The 22,235-nt window shown below is 47.9% G+C and overlaps 1 protein-coding gene across 2 annotated transcripts; it reads right to left on the bottom strand.

Annotated features, from left to right (window-relative positions):
• Window position 1: 1 nt before the first annotated feature.
• PXN (paxillin) lies at window positions 2-21,728 on the bottom strand. 2 transcript variants are annotated; one of them, XM_009330816.1, is made up of 11 exons: window positions 21,641-21,728; window positions 19,499-19,725; window positions 18,874-18,989; window positions 16,782-16,921; window positions 16,209-16,410; window positions 15,556-15,691; window positions 4,034-4,204; window positions 3,516-3,689; window positions 2,883-2,964; window positions 2,383-2,531; window positions 2-369 (listed from the first exon to the last, which is right to left on the bottom strand). In XM_009330816.1, exons 4-11 carry the CDS (start codon window positions 16,879-16,881, stop codon window positions 103-105), a joined length of 1,281 nt encoding a protein of 426 aa, XP_009329091.1. In that variant the 5' UTR covers window positions 16,882-16,921; window positions 18,874-18,989; window positions 19,499-19,725; window positions 21,641-21,728; the 3' UTR covers window positions 2-102. The 2 variants fall into 2 exon arrangements, with proteins under 2 accessions (XP_009329091.1, XP_009329090.1); XM_009330815.1 differs by lacking the exons at window positions 15,556-15,691; window positions 16,209-16,410; window positions 16,782-16,921; ... (1 more) ...; window positions 19,499-19,725; window positions 21,641-21,728 and adding exons at window positions 6,440-6,520; window positions 7,151-7,855 and having other exon boundaries at window positions 10-369.
• Window positions 21,729-22,235: the final 507 nt, after the last annotated feature.

The following is a 22,235-nucleotide window of genomic DNA, read 5'->3' as shown; positions in this document are numbered from 1 at the left end:
TCCTCCCCTGCCTGGTAAGGTTTCTAAATCACAGTAATGTTCAGAGAGACAGAACTGCCAAGGGGGTGGCAGAAAGATGCTTAGCGCCCATCTATGACAACTCTAACAGAAGAGCTTGAGAAAGCAGTTCTGGCAGTAGGGCTTGTCGTTCTGTTCTTTGAAGGTTCCTTTGTTGAGCTGCTTGAGGCAGAAGGCACAGACAAAGTGTTCAGGGTGAAATTTCTTGCCCATAGCAGTGATGCAGCGTCCTGTGATAGGCTTCTGGCAACCAGAGCAGAGCGAGCCGCGACGCTCGTGGTAATGCACCTCGCAGTAGGGCTGCCCGTCATGCTCAAAGAAGCTGCCATTGATGAATGGTGTGAAACATTCCTGCAGGAGGATAAAGCAGAAGGGGACAGATTGTATAACAAGCTGGGGACGTGGGCAGCTCCACAAGGCTCCTCTGCTCTGTGGCACAGCCTAGCTGTACTGTGAGCAGGGTGAACCGCTGCCTTTCAGCATCGTCCTGTTGTCCAAAAAGCCAAACTCTGTCCACCGAGAAGAGTTTCCAAGGAAAGGCTAATAGTGGACAGATACAGCCACAAGCAAGGGAATTAACCATGCTCCTTCCCTCAGCTGCTTTCACTTCTACAAAGAAGATACTACAGACGAGCTACCAGGTGTGGCCAGCCAGGAGAAAGGAGAACACTCCTTCCTCTGAGATGGGAAACACTGCAGCACCTTTCCTTTTTTTTTTTTCTTTAACCTCACTCCAGCTTCCCCACAATGGGCAGGCAGAAGCAGGGACCAACACAGGCTTTCATGCAGCAGAATTTTGATGAACATGGGACTGGTTCCAGCTGAGAAAATGGGGCACAATTAATCTTTACAAGTGATCTCTCCAGAATGGCTGGCATTACACAGGCACACTTTGTGCAGGATCGTCCATCCTGAAACATCTCCACCAGGTACACACGCATCGCTGCTGGGAGAAACTGTTTGTTCTACGCCGCTTATGATTTTGAATAGATGAGGAGAAGAGGATACACCAGCTATGTGCTTATTAGCACCCAGAGCTCCTCATCCCCCTCAGTGGCAGGCAGCTGAGGATGCTACACTTCAGAACCTGCAACAGAAGCACCCACCACCCCCACAAGACTGGGGCGACTCCCCTCCTTGTACGAGTGGGAAACTGAGGCAGCAGGCTGGGGGGGGGAGTCGAGGATACTGCCAGATTTACCAAACAGATCAGCAGCAAGGCCCAGAGGAGAGGCCAGATTTCCAGAATCCTGGTTTTGCTCAGCCCCAACACCATCCTCTTCCCCAGGGAGGACACGCAGTATCACACACAGCTGGACTCCAACACGTACACAGGAGTCCAGCAAACAGCACGCAGAGCCACTGATAGCGAAACGCTCTCAATACTGGGATGAATGCGGTTTGCCTGCAGCGAGTCCAAGACTTTTCTAATGCTGACAATTAGTTCAATTAACAGTCTCCTCCCTCAGTCAGCAGGACAGCTGAAAAGTCTGCTCTGCTTTAGCAAAAACAGGAAGAGAATCCCATCTTGTGTCCTGGAAGACATCAGTGCTGGCCCCACTAATACAGGCAGTGTGGCAGCAGGGGGAAAGGAAAGCAGAACTGCTTGATAGAAGTGTCAATCTCCACACAAAAAGGCACAGCCCCTCCAGCCCCACACAGTCAGGACTGCCATCTTCTGCCTCCACTCTCTGCACACCACTCTGGGAGCCACAGATAGTTCCGGGCAAGCAGTCCCAATAGCATGGTGACAGTCCGCTCTGAGCATCATACCAGGAATCGGCAGCTCGTGGTTCTACTGCTTGTTCTGGTCTCTGCCTTTCTTTCCCACTCTAGGAAAACACTGGCTGATTTTGCTTATCTCTTGGGGCCTGTAAGAGTTAATATTTGCAAGGCCCTCTGAAAGAGTGCCAAGCATTTAATCTGCAGTATGCCTGTTGTATGGAGCCTGCCACTATTTCACTGACTTGCATGTTTGCCTGAACAAGGTCAGTCTCATTAGTTTACATTGTCAGATGGAGCATGGGAGGAAGATCCTCAAAATCTGATTGCTGAGGCAAGTGCTTAGAGAGAAGCTTAGCTTATAATTATTTAAAGGTCACCGAAAATGTCTCTGTTTATCTGTGAGCTGCTGCAGAAGCCCATAATTGCAGCTGGGAACAGAAAGAGCAAAGCAGCTAGAAAGTTTAATGTAAACAGGCAGAGGAACAAGAAGGTGTTTGGCTGCTGACACGTTTTTATCTTGTGGGGCTTGCTGCCCTTCACTACCCCACAGACGCCTTTTTCCTGATAAGGGACCAGATGCCTGCAGGGTGGAAATGAGAGGGGTCGTACAGCAGCAGCAAAGGACCTTGGGTTTCTTACCCGACAGACAAAGCATTCAGGGTGCCACAGGGTGTTCAAGGCAGAGATGTAGTTTTCCAGGATAGCCCGGGAACAGCCTCCGCACTTGGGAGCAAACATGTCAAAGTAGTCCTTGCGGCAATAGGCTTTGCCATCCTTCTCATGAAATCCTGCCAAAGGAGAAGAGAGGCAAAGAGCATCAGCTTCTGATCTTCACCTATGGCCAGCCAAGCCCTGCGGGGTAACCAGTGTGGGTAGGGTCACCCTTCCCCCTGCTAACACACACAGCAGGTAGCTGTTTCCTTGTTCTGCTGCCCCTCCCGTCCCATGCGCACACATACCCTTCCTCCCCCGGGAGAAAAGACGACTACTGCGAGCATCCTTCCCCCACAAACAGCTATATCCCTTGGAACTTCCATCTTCAGTAGTTCCCCTGTCATCTCTCAGGCTGCCCCCAATAGCAGCTCTGCCTCACACACTTGTCTGCAGTTCAAGGAGGAGACTGCATAAACCAGCAATACCTTCAGGTCCGAAGAAAGCTCCACACTGGGCACAGAAAAAATGTTCAGGGTGCCATGTCCTGTCCAAAGCCGTCACCACTTTCTGTTCAGAAGAAGACAAAGTGCAAGTCATGTAAATGATGGCTTCAGCTTGGAGGTAAGGAGGGGCTGGGTGGGGGGAAGAACACATTAATGTTGGTACTGACAAGAGTGTGCATTAAAATAGACTGTCCTTTAGAGAGCTGAGTCAATTCTCCCCCGCCTCTGGCTGATTCAGGCTTTCCCCACTGCACACTTTTTTTTACCCTAAAAGGATCTTACGCACTGCTTCCTCCCTTATACAGGGCCCCGTCCAGCTCTCAGGACTAGCACCGGTGCCTGTTACTACAGGCTACCAATAGACAAATGCTGAGGAATCATTACTGGAGCGATGTGGGTTCTGAAGGAACTTCAGCGAAGGTAAGAGGGACTAACTCCTCTCACTAGTGTAAGAATTTGACTGGGCCAAGTTGTTTCCCTTTCAGAGCCAGGGCAAAGGAAAAACAGAAGTCCCCAAACAAAATCTTCCACACAGGACACCTGGGTGAAGTGGAGTTTTTAACACCCAGGCCCGCAGCACCTTGCCAGCACCCTTAATCCCCTCAAGGAACTCACATCAAGGATCGGCCCATTGCAGTAGTAGCAGCGAGGGGAGAAGAGGTTGTGATAGTCCTTCTCGCAGTAGGGCTGACCATCCCGCTCAAAGAAGTTTCGCGATCCGATCTCCTCCTGGCAGTGGGTGCAGACGAAGTGCTCAGGATGCCAGGTTTTCCCCATGGCTGTAACTACCTGTTGGGAAGACAAATTATGAAGGACAACTCTACCTCCCTCTCCCCTAGACCACATGACAAGATACCAGCTGGAGGTCAGCAAGAATGACAAGTTCTACTACTCAAGTGAGCCCTGGACTGGGGTAGCATGAAAACTGAATTACCTATCATCTCAGGAGAGGGCAGTCCCTCAAGGGCAGGGTAGAGGTCACTGGAGGAGCTTACAGCGTACCTAGCCAGTGGATAAATAGAGTACTTCAGTTTCTCCAGCATCTCCAGTCTCTTCAGCCTCACGAAACAGCCCTCCCCATTACTCCCAGCTGCAGCCCAAGATTCAGCAATGAGACAGCACCTTCCACTCACCTGCCCAGCAATAGGCTTCTTGCAGGCTCCACAGACACCTTTGGCAACTGTAGCTACACCCAGTTTGTTCAGGTCAGACTGGAGACTTCCCAGCATGGTGTCCAGCTGACTGCCAGGCTTGGAGGCAGTGGATGGAGGGGAGCTGCTCCCGGCTTTCCCCTGCGCCATGAACTGCAGGGAAGAGAAAACAGAGACTGTAAGGCGAGTGCTGCTGTGCTTACAAGATAAATGCCTGCTGTTGCTGCCAGTGGCTCCTCTGTAGAGATGGACAGGAGATCGCTAGGAGACAGCTACACTCTTTGCAGAAGCCAGTGAGAGCCAGGATCAAGTACACACATGTATTCTGCCCATGCAGAGACATGCAGAGACCCTGGGATGTGTAACAGCAGAGCTGTGAACTGGGGATTTGATTTTCCTTCACTGTGCATACAGCAGAAGTCACCAGCAGATCCCAAGCAGTCAGTACAGTGCTCTCTAAGCCTCTGCCAAAAACCTCCCTTTACCTCATCAGTTCCTGGCCAGATGACAAAGCAGAGATGCCATCCAGAGGGCCCCTTCCCCTTGACCTCTCTCTATTTCTATGCTGTTGCTCTCTCTCTGTTGTCACTCTCTCACCTCTGATAGAGATCCCTCTTCTCATCTCACCTCCCTTTCGGGTAGAATATCTTCTCCCTTCCCCTCCCTCCCTTTGCACCACCTTCTGCAGATCTTTTTGCAAAGTCTCCTTTGCCCCCATCAGGTGGCTCTCATCCCACACCTGAGCTAAGCAAGTGGAAGCAGGAAGGAAATAACTCCCTTCAAGTTGCCTGCTGTTTACCTACAGAGAGGGCAGCGCACCCACAGCAGAGCCCTAGCAGGCAGGACTGCAGTGGAAAGACTGCCACGTCTATTGTCGGCCTGCTGGAAATGCACGGGGGTGGGGGGAAAGGGATTAAGGTACTTGTCTCAGAGGCCGTTTCTGGAACTCACACCACCACGGTACACAGGGCTTGGAAAGGCTTCCCAGAGGAGGGGCAGAAATGTTTTACTTAGGTTCATAGCTTATAAACAAAGTATATGTTCTCTTTGGCCACCAAAGCCCCCTTTGCAGGCAAACTGCAATAATGAAATACAGATTATTTTAGCTGACTTTGCACTGCAATAGCTACTATCTTTAGGTTTAGAGAGACCCAAAGAAGTCCCTCCCTGAGATGCTGGTCTCGAGCATGTTTTCTCTTACTAAGAGGATAGATTAAAACAGACATAAAATCTACACTTGTGAACAACCCACCAGCCTGCTGGCAGCACAGCCAGGGGAGCAGGGACACACTGAGGTGCTCCACAGCCTTGGCAGAAACCTGCCCTGCCAGCCACAGGAGGAGCTCTATTCCCTGTCCTGCAGCTGGTTGTACTTGTAGTTGACTAGTTTACTCAATGACAAACCCGGATTTCTACTCATTTGTATAAAAATTCTCATGACATACATAATTTTAGCTTTTTTACACACACATATACACACTCTCCTCAGCCATGCCTTGCAGCATGACTCCCAGCGGAGCCTAACACACAGCTTTTCCCCTCCTCTCTCCTCCCAGCCATCCCAAAACTTGCAACCTCTCCTAGTCCAGCAGCACAGAGCAGCCCCATCGCACCCCAACGTCCTGAGCCTAAAACAAATGCTCCGCTACGCAGCAGTCATGTGCTACAAAACAATTACAGCGAATGTCTCCAAAGCACACCATTGCAAGGAGACTTCTCACAGGGGGGAGACAACAGGCCGTTGTAAACAAAGCCAGGCCAGAGTCCCAGGACAAAGCCAGGGCTTCCTGCACAGCACGACAAGAGGAGAAGTGCCAGACCGTGTTGAGAGAATCGTACCTTCTCCCACTCTAACCAGGGGCTTGTGGCCCCCAGGCAGGGCAGGCACAAATGCCACACACAAATGATAAATACCATCTGGAGAGAAAGGAGATGAGATGAATTCAACATGGAGCAACAGAGCACTTGACCCTTGCCTATAGGGACCACACGCTCCTGCAACCCACAGCTGACCTCAGTGCAGGCACAGCCACCTGTGCACACTGTAATTTCTACCTGGCCTGGTGACCCAGCCTTCTTGACAGCTCACAGATGAGTCCCCACCTGAAAGAGGTTTGTTTCAACCTCCTGCACGCAATGCCTGCTGTTTACAGGGGACTCTCAGCACAGCATCCGCACAGATTCATCATGCAAAGGCCCTTCAAATTCCCGCCCTTCACCCGTCACTCAAGTTCAGTTAGGAGCTCTGTGAGCAGCAAACCATGCACCACAGGGTATCATCTACATTAATGGCGCTGGGAGCTCTCGGAGCAGATTCTAGCAGCATCTGCAGCACACTCATCGACCAGAAGAGCACACCATGCTGAGGAAACAGAAAGGAGGTCCTGCCTTCTCAGGGGCTGGGGGGCCCAGAGGTGCATGAGCAGCCAGCAGATTGGCACTGCGGACGAAGGGAGGAGCAGAGGTCACCTGAAAGGTACAACAGTTCAAGATGCAGAGGTGTTTCCTTGCTCACTGCTCGAGAGCTGCCTGTACACATATCATCGCACACCACTGCACTGCTCATATACATTAAGACTTCCCACCATCCTGGCGCTGCAGCCCTTCCCTGACAGGAGATGCAGAACATAGCTCTTGATCATACCATCTCCTCCCCAAAATCCACTTGCGCTGTGGACACCTGTCTAAATGGGCAAACACTGGAAGGACTGCTGATTTGCTCCTTCCAGTATCAAGATTTGGCCATCTTTTACTCCGCCCACTCCACGAGAGATTGTGACAGGGAGAGTCGCAGCCTGTGTTTCAGAGTTACCTTCTTCATCTCAGAGGGAAACGGAGTCCCTGCTGCACAAAGTGATCATCAGGACAGACAGGAACCACACACACTCACCAGCAGGCTATTGCACAGACATGTACTTTGCAGTGCTAGACAGGCACAGCTGGGATTAGATACTGGCAGCGAGTCCTCTCTCCTATCTAGAGTTCAGTACCAGCCTTTACCTGAACATTACATCTACCGAGCTATCCAGTCGGGAGCAGCAGTTAGACTGGAAAACACTGCTAAAAAAAACAAACCAGAAGAAAGAAGCCTGCCTGCATCTGTGGGAAGAAAGCATCATCTTCAGTCTGACAGCCAACAGAAACAACTGTCTTGGTGCTAGGGGTCCAGGTCTGGGGAGAACAGGAACGCCTAGGATCTTCAGAAGGAGGGGTGCCCACAACAGAAAGCTCGTGATAATCATCATCAGAAGTTTCCCACTGGAAGAGAGGCTGGGGAGCCAAGCTGAAGGAAGAGGAGACTGGACTAGGAGCTGGGGTAGATGGCACATAGGAAGGTTGAGGGGGGAGCGGGGGTAGAGACGCAGGGCCAGAGACATGAGAGGGAACAGCGCTAGCAGGGACTGTCTTTGCAGCTTCTTTGGAAGGCTGGAGCAGGGCAGAGGCTGGAACAGAGACCATCCTCCTTGGGGGGAGCGGGGATTCTGGAGGAAAAACCACCTAGAAAGACACGGAGGAGAAGAAAGGTGAATAAATCCAAAGAGGAACCAACAAGTACTTCCTGCAACAGGAAGGCTGGTTGTTAGCACTATGTTTATCTAAGGGGAAAAAGCAGAAAGAAAGAGAAGGGAACTAGAAAACGTGCTTCCCCGTGTAGCTCAAGGAAGAGCACCATCTTACACCCAGAACTTCCTGCGCAGGTACAGTACTGGGGAAAACAAAGCTTGCCTCTATGACAGGCATGGTTTTAAAAATAATCCCCACATGGACATGTGGTATGTTATAGTAGCAGACTGCCCAAACAGATACCAGCACCAGCACCCTCAGATCCCACTCCAATTCTTAAACATCAAGAACTAGGACCTGAGTGATGGTTCCCTTTTCAGGCCAGACAAGGGTGAGTAGAAAGAGTTAGTTCTTCATTTTGTGTTGCTTAGGACACTCAGAAACTTAATCTGCACCTCCACACAATGCTATGTGGACAGAGGGACATGCTGGAATTTCCCAGCACGTGTCCCTGCTTTCTACCTTCTCTACTTGCTGTCCACCATTCTGCTCTTCCCCCTGGGGTCTGGCAGTGATAATGACCCCCTCTGTCAGCCAGTCATCCTGGCTTTTCCACTCTTCCTGTTCCTGTTTAGCGATGCCCAGTCTGTCCTGCAGCTCTTCAATCAAGCGATCTTGGGACTCAGTCTTGTGAAATATGGCAGGACCTAGTTTACGCCTTGGCGAGAGGTCACGATACATTGGATGCACATTCGCAGTCTCTTTTGTCCTCTTGATTAAAGATTTAATCTAAATGACAAAGGTAATAGTATCAGCAGAGAAGAGCAATGTCAGAGCAAGCCCCAAGATGCAACAGCACAAACTCAAGCCATTAGTGACAACTGTGAGCAGGAAGAATGATGACATTTATTCCACAATGCCAAAACTCCTCTTGGCACAGCCCAGAACAGTGACTCAGTGCAAGGAAAAACCCCGTAAGGATAATCACAGCAGCCAAAAATAACTATCTAGAAAAGGAAGGGAAAGATTAACCAGCAGGAAGCCAAGATAGGAGGTGCAGCATGACCACTCCACTGAGCATTAAAGAAACCTCAGCATCACAAGGACGCAGAGCAGCCTCTCTGTGTTTGCCCTTTACAGGCATAAGACTCTTGGTCAGAGATGCCTGGTGCACAAAGTGTACTTCCAGCACTGGAAGGAACACTAACAGCCCCAGCAATGAAACCTAAAAAGGCGAGCAGAGCAGAGGAGCTGCCGTCCCAAGTCAGAAACATGCTCCAGTGGCGTGAAACAGCCCTTTTAACTTTTCAGAGGCCTCTGTGGATTGAATCTTACCCCCGTTAGGGAATAAAAGTCTATTTCACAGGGAAGTCCCCACAAACTGCCATGTTCTGTGCTGCTGACCAACATGCAGAAGAGACCACAAAATAAAGCAGAGGATTTCAAACCTCCATGACATGCAGCTGTCAGTAACGTTGCTCAGAGCTGCATGCTGTTAGTGTGGGTGAGCACACTCACACCACACACAAAATGTTAGTGCACTGTCAGAACAGTCCTAGATAGGACTTGTCCTACTCCTACATTCATTCAGTGCCTGCCTGGCCTGATGCAGAAATCCTCTCAACGGGTGATTTGGAGACACATGGCAGATCCCATTCAGCTTTCCAAACGTTTTCAGGAGATTCCGGAGCAACTGCAGAGCTTCTGAACTGCTCGTTTTCCTCGTCTCCTCTGACTTTCTTCATGTTAGCAGTACCTGCCTTCCTAGGAGTTCTCTCTCTGCCTTGCCTCTTCTTGACCAGATCAGGACAGCCATCTACCTTGGTTTCATGTGGTACTTCAGCTTTTAGCTCCTGTCCTTGCTCCCCTACAAAGCCCAATGGGTTTTTAGTGTCTGGGAAGACACCCCACCGATCCAGAGCCACAACAGAAGGTTCATATGCAGGATTCAAAACACTGTCATTCTTTGCATGTACCTCTGGCACATGTGCAGACAGCTCCAGGGCCCACAGCTCATCTAAAGCTGTTTCCACACTTCTGCCCTGGGAAGGAAGGGCTGAATTGTCCCTGAATGCTCCCTGCTGATCCAGCTCTTTAGTTATCTGCCCCTTCCCTTGACCACTTGAAGCATGTGAAATTGGTACACTTGAGATTTTGGGATCAGTTCTCTGCTCCTTCTTCTCAGTCTCTTTTGCCAAATCGTTCTCTAGGTCTTGTGCCTCCACATTAGCAGATCTACACAGAAGCTCCGCACTGGAAGCCGCCACAGCCTGGGAAGCATTCCTAGAAGAGTCAGGCTTTCTGCTCTGCCGAACCAAGCTTGCAGAAGTCATCTGCTGCCCACAAGTAGCATAACCAGAAGAAACCCGTGGTGGGGGCACAGGGACCGTTTGAGGCAAATAGGGCATGTGTGAAGGAGCGGCAGAATGCCCTGAAGGAGGCAGAACTACAGTGTTACTGCCCTCCTCAATGCAGAGGACTGCTGAGGGGGCAGATGTTGGCACTGCTGAGTCCTCACTGTAACTTGCAGAAGGGTGTTTGGAATGGGATAGCACTGTTAAACTGCAAGGAGTGTTGCTGGAGTCTGCATTTGCTGAATTGGGAACCGGTCCTAGCGAGGGTTCAGAAATCAGAGATATAGTGGAACTAGTCTGCAAAAAGGAGACAGAAGGAATAAGGAGAGAAAAAGATAAAGACAGAGGTAAGGAGAAGAAAAAAAGCAAAGAATTAAGCATTATAGCAATCATGACCTCCAAATCAAAGAGCCGTGTTGATCCAAAGCCTTACTTCCAAGAATAAGGAAGGAAAATGGGATATCAAAGAGCAGAACCAGTATGACATTGTCCTGATCTTCACACGAGATTATGGGAGATGAAGTTCTACAGCCATCGAGACCCTTTTCCTATGCCCTCTGAGTGATAGCTCATGTGTTCACCAGCAGCTGTGATGGGGGCATGCAGTGGCCGCTGGGAAGCCAGCTACAAACCCAAGGATGTCTAGACTGTGAGTAAAGGTCACATTAACAACTTACTCATAGTCAGACGTGTAAATTTTACACTTCAAAGCTGAAAAAAAGCAATCAATGAATAGAACAAAGCATGATATTTTCTTCTTGATACACTAATAAAATGCTCCAGTTGGCTGAGTTCATGGCAATGAAAACAAAGCTTCAGGGCATTCACAGCAAGAACAGATGACATGGGCTTTGTTCTATTCACATCACTAATCTCACCTTGGACGTGACACATACTGAATCTATACGAGTCTGTCAGTCACTCCACGCCCTTGTAAGCATTGCTTAGGTGGCTAGATTAGCCTCTTCCCCTTAGGCCAAAAACTCCACATTTACATTGTAACAAAAATCAGTGTTAATTTTGATCCAAAACACACTCGAACAAGAGCAACTGATACAGAGTTTTTCATTCTCCTTGACTTAAGTCCACTCCTTGGTGAGGAGTGGCATCCCACAGGGGTCCGTATTGGGACCGGTACTGTTTAATATCTTCATCAATGACACAGACAGTGGGATCGAGCGCACCCTCAGCAAGTTTGCAGATGACACCAAGCTGAGTGGTGCGGTCGACACGCCAGAGGGACGGGATGCCATCCAGAGGGACCTGGACAAGCTCGAGAAGTGGGCCCGTGTGAGCCTCATGAGGTTTAACAAGGCCAAGTGCAAGGTCCTGCACCTGGGTCAGGGCAACCCCCAGTATCAATGCAGGCTGGGGGATGAAGGGATGGAGAGCAGCCCTGCCGAGAAGGACTTGGGGGTACTGGGGGATGAAAAGCTGGACGTGAGCCAGCAATGTGCGCTCGCAGCCCAGAAGGCCAATCGTATCCTGGGCTGCATCACAAGCAGCGTGGCCAGCAGGTCGAGGGAGGGGATTCTGCCCCTCTACTCTGCTCTGCTTAGACCCCACCTGGAGCACTGCGTCCAGCTCTGGAGCCCTCAGCATAAGAAAGACACAGACCTGTTAGAGCGGGTCCAGAGGAGGGTCACAAAAATGATCAGGAGGATGGAACACCTCTGCTATGAAGAAAGGCTGAGACAGTTGGGGTTGTTCAGCCTGGAGAAGAGAAGGCTTCGGGGAGACCTTATTGCAGCCTATCAGTACTTAAAGGGGGCTTATAAAAAAGATGGTGGAAAAATTTTTCTCAGGGCCTGTTGCGATAGGACAAGGGGTAAGGGTTTTAAACTAAAAAAGGGTGGATTCAGACTAGATATAAGGAAGAAATTTTTTACGCTGAGGGTGGTGAAACACTGGCACAGGTTGCCCAGAGAGGTGGTGGATGCCCCATCCCTGGAAACATTCAAGGCCAGGTTGGACAGGGCTCTGAGCAACCTGATCTAGTTGAAGATGTCCCTGCCCACAGCAGGGGGATTAGACTAGATGACCCTGAAAAGTCCCTTCCAACCCAAACTATTCTATGATTCTACAGGGTCTTTTGAAAACAAAAGATCATGGGTCCTCCTTTCCCCATTTTCAGTGGTTCCTGGCTAAACTCTAGGAGACAAACTGGCACTACTCATTTTTCTTAAAAAAGGAAAGTCAGAACAGTGGCTTGGACAAGTTCACACAGCAGACCAACCTAAGACCAATGCTAAGCCCTCTCAGTTTTAAAAACGTATCCACAAAGGATTTCCAAGAGCTACCTGCTCTGATTCTTAGGCACATTTTCCAAAGAAGCCTCAAGAAGTTAGATGCTTACGCTCTAAGGTAGCAGAGCACATAACTTCCTAAGCCCATGTATGGTATCTCAGTCTCTACTTACCTTTCTGAGATACTTATGAATAAAAGGATAAAATTAACCAGAACATGCACAAAATCTGCCAGTAGATGGAAGAGATATATACCTTCAGCTGACCTAAGCTGCTACCATCCTGAGGGGTCAGGAGCTGGCACGCACACACACAACAGTAGTGCTACAGGGAGACAGTGCTCAGAAAGGAAAAAGCAATAGGGGACCACAGTTCATTACAGATTGCTCCTCCCCTCAAGTGGCACAGCAAGACCCACAGTCACGGACGAGACTAAAAGGACTAATAAGTACATTCAGCAGTTAAAATGAGGGAATTTCCCAATATTGCCCTCCTGTATTTTGCCTAAGCTGGATGCACCTGTAAAAGTAGCTGGGTTTATGCTGTGGTTCACACAGTTTCCAGACTTCCCAAAATGAAGTCAGTCATTTTCAAGGCAAGACTAAACATTTCACTCAAAAGCAAGTATTTCCAGCATATTAAAAACATACTAGCTCCAAAATAAGAGCAATGGTTAAACACTCAACAGTAATAGAACAGTTAAATACAAGCATCTAGCTATGCAGTAAACAGGCATCATATTACACAGAAATGGCAAAGATTGAAAAAACAAGCGCATTAAGTAATCTCCGTGCCCGCTAACTGATGAGCTAGATAACCAAAATCAAAAAAGAATGATCAACTCATTAAAGTGAGCAAAAGATGATAAAAGGGTAATGTATCAGTCTGTAATAGCACCTTTTACTCTGGGGTACGAGGGAAATTAAACATCAGTGCCTCCACTCCTCCCATCCCCACCTCCTGCAACTTCTAGTTGTACCAACTACCGACTCCAACTAATTACACATCATACTTAGTATTTTTGCCCTATTTCTTGAAACCACACACAAGTCTGGTACTCGAACAGTCACCTTTAATATTTCACCTTTGCAAAGACTCCACTTCTCTCCCTTACATCCTGCCACTGATGCAGACTAGAAATACATTTTTTACAGACAAGCTAACACCACTAATTGGCACAAATAGAGGAGGTAAAAACAAACAAAAAGAACTAAAGGGAAAATGAAGCAACGAGGAGGACAGGAAAAAGGAAAGTAACTGTTAAAACCAGTCAATGACAATATTAACAAAAGGAAAATTATCACAGAAACCATGTTCTTTGTGCTTCAGGAAGAACTTTTAGACACAGATGAGCTCAATGCCTAGCAAAAATACTAGCGCTGTGTTTATAAAGCCCAAATCTTAAAATCTTGCTGCATTTCAGTTTGCTGTCAGACCTCAACCAGAAACTAAGCCAGGAAGCCAGGCAGTATTACAGAAAGCAGCTCGTCTCTGTCATACAGATTTTATTGGGGCTGCACAAAGATTCACAGGCCTTTTCGCAAGACTGCAAAACATTTGAACACCCACACTTAGAAATGTCCCCTCCTTGTATCTTGCAAGGAAAACGTCCTGGGTAAGGTCATTCTCAGTTGCCAAGCTCACCTAGGAGCAAAGGCTGGTGGCAGCAACCACACCCCGAGCTTGTTTTCTGAGCCCTGATAAAAGCAGCAGGGGCAGGAGGCCATAGCACTCGAGCTCCCACTGCACGTGGAAGGAGCAAGGCAGGGCATGCCAGCGGCGCGGGTGGGAACTCTCTCCAGCTTTGCAACAGTGCAGTTTTTCAACTAGACTGAACAGATGCTTGCGGATATTCTGCACTCTACCCTAGGACGTAATATGGAGGAAAAAAAGGCAACAGTAAGGTGTCAATATTTGCAATTGGCTAAATACACACTACAGTAAGTCTAGAGAAAACAGTGAGTAACTCCTAGATTCTCACAAAATGCAGTACCTATTCCAGAAATGGCAGACTGAATTAAATTCCAGCAAGTGCAAGGTCAGCAAAGTCCCGCAGAGCATGCATGCTCACTGCTGGGTTCTGAACTCACGCACTTGGTCAAAACTCCAGGTATTGTAGTGACCTCCACAAAACCCACAGCACACATCAAAAGCGCTCACATGAATGGTGGCACAGAGAGAAGAACAAACAGCAAAGTTGTCACTGAATGTCCTGTCTACCTCTCCTCACAAAACATTCTTCAGCTCTGGCTGCCCCACCTAAAGTCATGGTAGGAGGAGATGGAGTTCAGCACAGGCAAGAAACACCAAGCATCAGCAGAATCTTCCATATGACGGAAAACCAGACAGTTAGGGACTTCCTTAGGATTAGAAAGCAGGCTTGCATGTGTATGTAAGAAGGGCAAACCCAACAATGACAACAAAAAGAATATATTAGATACTTGCTTTCTCCACCTCTCTCAGAACAAATTCAAGTGACTAATTCAGTAAGGCTATAAGCAAAGCAGCTGAGTAGAAAGTAAGAAAAGAAAGTATTTTTCATTTTGCTATGATTATGGGTAAATGAAATCTCATGAAAATAAGCTCCACAGTTAATCATCTAGTGCAAGAATGATAACATACCTATATGAATAAAGTACAAGTTAACCAAGTACATATGCCAAGTGCTTCACATATCACGATGACCGTGGGCAAGTTACTCCTGAGCTTCTCCTATCATGGGATTTTTATGTGCTACTTATGACTGAAGTAGCAGTTCTTTTCCAATACAATAGTTTGATTCCCAAACAAGATTCTGAATAGTATTTGCCATCCTCTGCCCCCACAAGAAGCTCAGACTTTAATCCCATTTTGAGGTGAACAAGAGATTTGTTTTAAGATGGAAACCTTTGAAGTCTCCAGCTGTCTGATGCAAAGGCTTCAGTGCTCATACCACATGCCTGATAGATCCTCCTCAGGGAAAGCACATCAGGGTAAAAATACACTCCAAAGAGGAGGGTCATCCCACAGAACAGAAGAGCTTGGCCTCTGTCAGTAAGCAGACTGGTGTCGCAAGCTCCCCTACTTCTTGTTAAGTTGCAGCACAGCAAAATAATTCACCCTGTACTGAGCAGTAACTAAGCTCATTATCTTTGGCAAACAGACAAACTGCAGAACCAAAGGAAAAACAGACCCCAGAACTGCCTTACCCTGCCAGCGATGAGAATTTATAGCAGTCGAGAACACCTACAGTAGCACTCAGAAAGTGCAAATACCACGACAGGAAGTTTTTCAGAGCAAGTTTGAGAGGTAAAGAGGGCATTCTGGAGACCAGTCAAGGTCAGCAGATGTGGCTAACAGGCAAGAGAGTCTGGGAGTGGGGAGGGACAAGATGAAGTATTAAGTTGCCATAATAGGGCACCTTAAAGTCAGAGAGAGATGCCATCAGCTCATCCAGTTCTCGTGTAGCTGAAGAAGCAGATATACGGGTCTGCTGCTGACTGGCTGTGACCCGCTGAGGGCTGCTCACCTCACCTTGGCTCACAGTGATCGCAGGGCTGACAAGGAGAAAAAAAGAGAAAAAAAAAAGTGTGTTTAAGCCTGGGAGAGCATTCCTAGATGGGAAGTCCCACTGCCCCTCCAAACAAGCACAGCACGGCAAGTTTCACCAGCCCTGCCCACCCTGACCAGCCCTGCCCCAGACCCAGCTTCCACAACACACGCAGACCCTGTCTCTCTGCCAAGCCTAACATGAGTATACACACACACGCACCATCCATTAAGGAATGGACGATGACCAAACATTTATTTTGTCAGACAGTGGGTATTTGTGATCAGCTTCAAATCTGAGCTTGAACAATCCACCTCTTGTAACATGACATGTATTTTTTCATCCAGGAGTAGATAAAAGAGCACCAGAATCTTCCACGTGCCTGCTTGATTTCTGACCCTTTACACAAAGCCCATCTTCTGCCTGTCACTCTCCTGCAGCATCTGTCCCTACACTACAGTCACTATTCCCACAAGAGCCTGTCCCACCCCATCCAAGCCAGCAACCACCAAAACACTACTCACACTGGACTTGGCACAGAACTCTCCAGCTCATCCAGCAGGCTCTCCACACTGGGACGCACATCTTCGATCCCACGTGCACCATTTCGCTTTGGCTTTTCTTTTGTAGGGGGTGCAGCCTTCCCTCCCACAGAGCTGCTGCTTTCTGGGATGACATAGTGAGGCCCAGTCACGCTGGGCAGTGATGGGCTTCTGCCGGCTTCATCTTAAGAAAGGGGAGCAGAAAAGAGTCATTCAGACCCCTAAGACCATACATACATGCTAATCACAGGTAAGAGCAACAAATTGCCCAGAAATCTTGTGGAACATCCATCTTTGAGGATATTCAGAACTTAAAGTGCAAGGGCCTGAGCAACCTAATCTGACTTTGAAACTTTAGTGAGAGCCAATTTTGAAGTTGGCCCTGCTTTGAGCAGGGTGCTGCACCACAGACCTCAAGAGACCCCATCCGTACTAAATGGATCTTTGATCGGGGCTGGAGGAGTCTCCCTCAATAAGGATGTTGGAAGGAGAAAGTAAGCTACTATTTTGAGAATCAAACTATCCACTCATACCAAATGTCTTGCTATTCCTTACCTGCTGGGAAGCCACTGGCGGGATTATGTTGAACAGCATTCAGTTCCAGAAGAAGTCTGTCCAGTTCTGAGAGGTTGCTGCCCAGAGAGGAGCTGGTCATTGTGGGAGATGGTTCTGCAGACTTCTGCTTGTTCGGGAAACTAAAGGTAAAAGGGAAGTGTGAAACTTCTACATCAAGATACAGCAGAAGGATGGAGGGAAACTTACATTAGGTTCACAAAGTTTACACATGTACTGCATTCTTTTCAAGCCGATGCTTTTAGCTCTGGGGGAAAGAAGATGTGTGCTTTGTGAAACGACTACAACGCAGGCGCTGCTTAGCCACATCTTCAGTTGTCAGTTACAAAGAAATAGCATTGATGGACAGGGCCTCAGGTTTTAGGACTGTGTGCTGTACAGTCCTGTACCAAAGAGTTAACCGTCTGCAGATCCAAGATGCACAGAACAGCAGCAGAACCATTAGCTGGCATACAGGAAAACGACTTGTTTCTGCTGACATCACACACCGAGCAGCAAAAACCTCCCCCCTGAAGCAACGGACTGCAGGGCCAGCACAGACTGGAGAAAGAGGCAAAGTACAAACCTCAAGCTATCAACAAAAAGTCAAAAGCAGCAGGTTATGTGGTAGCCTCTTGCAGCACTCAAGGTCTCTTTTCAAGTCCTCAAACTTTTAATTTGGGGAACTCTGATCAATTTATAAGAAAGTAATCTGAAACTATTTTCTACTGTGTTAAATACACAAGCCTTGAAAGAAGTTTACCTGTGCACAAGTGTGTATAAAACATTGGCTGTAACTATTCCTTATCCTGTATGGGTGATCCCATTTACCACACACAACTGCAAACTGTTTCAAAGCAAAACTTAGCACCAATGCAGTGATTTTTATAGTAATTACACTGTAATAACAGTCCCATAGTCAATAGCAGGGAAATTATTTTCTCCTAGTTCTACAAATGGAGAAATAACTTCTAATGCTCTAGAGGTTCTTATTTTATCAAAAAGACACTTTGCAAATCCAAAATGGGAACTTCTGTCTTGCGCACACTACCATATTATGCTCAGAAAGTTAATATGTAACAGTCTTCAGGACTCTGACACCTATAACACCAGTGACAATTATGAAATTCCATAAGGGCAGTTATTATCTTTATCTTCAGACTGAAAAAAAAAAAATCCACATATGCAATCTGAGGAGGGCATACTTCTTCCCAACCCAAGCACACAAGCTACAATTCACACCAGAACCAAGCCATGCCAGACCCTTGTACAGGAGGACTTATGGATGTAATTACCTCCATTTTGTATTAATTGCATGCAGCCATCTGAAAAAATTGCAGTTATTGCCTCCATTGGGCCATCTCTGGATATGCCTGCCTCTACCCAGAATTAGTTCTGGTTGAAAGCAACTTCCTGCTCAGCAGGTAGATCTAGGCACGGTTAGAACTTGACGTGGGAGAAACACCAGTCTCTACACTGTAAGAACCTACCCTGGACAGAGTGCACTGTACAGGGCCATCAGAGATGAAGTTCTGACACCCTCTTCCTCACTCGCCCCCATGTCAGCAGAACAGTCTGTCCTACCGTACAGGCTACTCCTCCAACCTCTCAGTGTAAGAGCAGCTGCCTTTGCGAGTATAAGCTAGTTATCTATCTATCATCTACTGAGATGAAAGTTTTAAGTTCTAATTTACTTGAAAATTCAAGTCAATGCACATCCTGCTAGGCCACAGGTAACTGAGTTCCCCAGGATAACTGACCCAAAGGCCACACACCTCCTAAAGAACTTTTGGGCTGCTTAACAGGGGGATGGATTTGTCGCTTGTCTCTGGATGGTATCCTTCACAACACAATCCAGATCCTGTTCTATCTGATGGATCCTTAACCTCTTCTGCAGCTGAGCAAACCAAAGGGCCATGTCAGTGTTTGGAGTATGGAAGTTACAGCGGCCTCTTACAAAAGAGGTAATCAAAATCAACACAAGGCAACATAACACACACAGGGAGCAGTGTTTGCTTCCACTTATAGAAGGCAGCTTGAGACACAGGAGGCTCAAGTTGCAAGTCGGGCTTATCTCTTAACAGGGACAAGGTACCTGTAGACGTGTTCCTCTTCACTGGCACGGGGAGAAGGAGTGCTGAGCCCGTCTCTAGGAACAGAGGCACTGGAGCTTTTGGCACTAGAGCTGTATATAGGAGACTGGGACTGAGGCTGTGGAAATGAGATTTGCATTGGAAACAGAGAACACAAAACGAATATGTACACTACTGCACTGCAACCCCACACATGGATAGGACAGAACAAAGCCCAGCAGAAGGAAAAAAAAAAAATCTACTATATAGCCAACCAGCCTCTATCAGATGAGCTACACCAGGAACAACTGTTCTCCACTTGCTTCAGATTTGCCCATGAGTCGCAGATCTGTGCTGGAAACCCCCAGTCTGCTTTCCACAGGCTATAAGACAGATGACTAACACTAATCTCATCACACTACCATTTTGTCGGAACAATGACGATGGGTTTCAAATTCTCTTCTGCCATTTGCTCCAACCAGTTAGCACTATTAAAACACCACACCTTCCCCCATTTCCCCAGTCTGTTCATAGCCAAACTCATCCTCACTTCTTGCTGTTCCCTTCCCTCCCCTCATCTACTTCCTTGAGAGATACTACATCAACAAAATAAGCATGCACCCTCCCCATCCACACACATTTACTTACTTGCTGGTGGACGTATCTGGATACGTTGGGTTGCCACTGATCTAAGGGGTCAATCACAGTGCCATTCAGGGCCTCACTGGAAGGAGGTGGGGGCACTGGAGGTGGCACAGCAATCTCTTGGTACGTGTGGTTTCCAGTTGGATAGGAGTAAGGTGTTTCGTCTGTTAGAAACACTGGTCGTTTGGAGATATGTGAGGTGGTGGATTCCAGGTCTGCCAGTAAGGCATCTGCAGGAAAGAAAAAGAAAAAAGAAAAAAAAAAAAGGTAAAATCCTGGACTACAGCTTTTTCTCTTTCATCTCATTCAGGATATCCATATAGGTGGTCTTTGGGAAGACTTTTCATCTCGGGTGATCTACTAAATGCCCTGAAAAACATTACTGCAGCCCAGGACTGAATGGGTTAATCAAACTTCTAGTACAAAGAAAATGCCAAGAGCTAACAAAGCAGCCAGAAAAACTGTGTCAGTCTCAGATTTTTGTCTTAACTGGAAAACCACCCAACAACAGGGACCCGTAGTCTCAACTGCATCCTGCAGAAGAACAACCTAGGAGAAACCTGCCCAGAGATCGACTCGCAACAGGATATTGACACAGACTAATTACAGGCCCCACATCATCACGGAGTCATGTACTGTAGCCGCAGGCACTGCTTTCTGCAGGAAACAAGATCTCGGGAGGGGTTTTCTCTAGAGCCTAAGGTAGTAGAAGCAGCATGAAACTTTCAAATTAGCCCATCGGCACAGCAGGAGTATGTGCTTCAGTTTTCCTAACAAAAATCCCTCTCAGTACATCACACAAACAGTTAACTAGTTTCCAGAGGCTGCCAGGTAAACGCCATTTCTTCTTCTGGAAACAATTCTCAACTTGCGGGGTGGAGACTGCTCACAAATTCCTGAAGAGAAGAAAAACTTCCACCAGCTGAAAACACCAGCACTCATGCCAGGCAGAGGAACCCACGTCACACAGTTAGCACCTCTCAGAAATCTTAAAGCAGGAAAAATACATGAAAAGGCATTCCCACCTTTCCCAGATTTCTTCCTGCAAACTATCCTCTGCCCATTCGCAACCCTGCAGTCCTCTGTGGTGACTCACAGGCAAATCCCATCTTGTTGGACCTTCTGTCCTGTGAACCCACCCTGCGGAGTCCACTGCAGTCCCCGGTGGGGGGAACTCCAGCGAGCGACTGCAAGTCTGCACTGTACTCACTTTCTAAAGAAAGCCTCACTGGCCGGGTGCCCAGCTTTCCACTGGGGCAGCAGGCTCTACTGCACACCTCTTGAAGGCTATTAGAGGGGAGATGGCTCGCTAGGGACATCAGCACTCTCTATTATAAGAGCATCCGGACGTACCTGGCAGGTCCCTTCAGAGATGTGGAATTCAGCCAGACACCAGTAACACAACTTCAGCAGAATTTGGAGAGGAGGCTCTCAGAAACCCCCTGGATCTCCCTCCCCTCCACGCAGACCCCACTGTCTTTAGGCATTCTCAGTTAGCAGGATTTGTCCTTCTCCTCCTGCACACAGCAGGTACTTGATACTCAGGTTTGGGCTGCGAGGGCTCAGCCTGAGCGTAGCCATCCTGCAGTATCCTCCACCAGGGTCACAAGGAGCTGCAGTTATCAGGTGGCACCAGAATAGCAACCGAGCAACCGCTCGTCCTAATGGCTGCCTACCGGCTCTAAGAGGGCAGGCACCTGCCAGCACACAGCCACTTCCTGAGCAGAGCAGACCACACCAGCCAAGGCATTTAGCAACCCTTCAAGAATAATATATTAAAGGGTCAAATGGAGGACAGTATTATTGCATTACAAGATGAGGACGGTGCTGCTTTTATATTCACTCTCTTCCACAAACCAAAGCATGACAAAAGAGGAAAAAAAAAAAGTGGTCCTGCCTTCAGAGAACAGAATACAGCCATTAAGCAAATTAAATACTGTGTTAAATTAATTCTATACACCTTTCATTTAGCCAAAAAGATGTTCCAAATCATTTAAGCCACAGGCATCTTCCGACAGGGGCCAAAATACCCCAGAAGCAGTTTCTCCGAAGGGATACAAGCTTTCTGCATCTGGGGAAAAATGAACTTAATCTTCTTTTTAAGCAAAAGAACAGCTGGTGGATTCCAGAGTGAAAGGCACATACCTCAAGGGAACTGCTGAAGAGCTGCAATTCCTTCAACCAAGGCAGGTCCTATGACTGAAGGTTTCGTGCACACAACCTCCAAGAGAAGTGCTATCCGAGAAGGTGTGGTTTTTGCTTCTCCCCACCAATGACAAAGGCAAATCAAACTCCACCAGGAAGTGAAAAATCCCACGAGGGTGCTGGGCTCCTCCAGCCCTGCAGAGGGGACCCAAACCACTTTTCCACCCTCCACCCCCAGCCCTCACTGCAGGACAGGCAGATGTAACCATGTCGCCACAAAATTCTCCTCCTCGGCTCAGTACTCTGCTGAATGAACCATCGGACAGAAATCCACTGCTTTTTACTAACGGCACAGAAGTGACTTCAGCTAGATTTACTGGTTTACTTTTACAAGTCTGCAGAAGAGGGGTCTGGAAATACCAGGAGCACTCTGCCCCCAGGTCGTGAAGGAGTTAAGGAGAAGACATTACAGTTTAATGATTAACTTCCCCCATACCCTCCCCCTTCCTGACTTGAGCAAACAAGGCAGAGCTGAGGAACAGGAAGCAGAGGGAGGAGAAAAGGCTGGAGAGGAACCACTCGGTTACTCAAACTG

This window comes from Pygoscelis adeliae, unplaced genomic scaffold (genome assembly GCF_000699105.1).
Source record: "Pygoscelis adeliae isolate BGI_AS28 unplaced genomic scaffold, ASM69910v1 Scaffold358, whole genome shotgun sequence".
Taxonomy (NCBI): domain Eukaryota; kingdom Metazoa; phylum Chordata; class Aves; order Sphenisciformes; family Spheniscidae; genus Pygoscelis; species Pygoscelis adeliae.
This window is presented reverse-complemented; position numbering and strand designations above follow the sequence as displayed.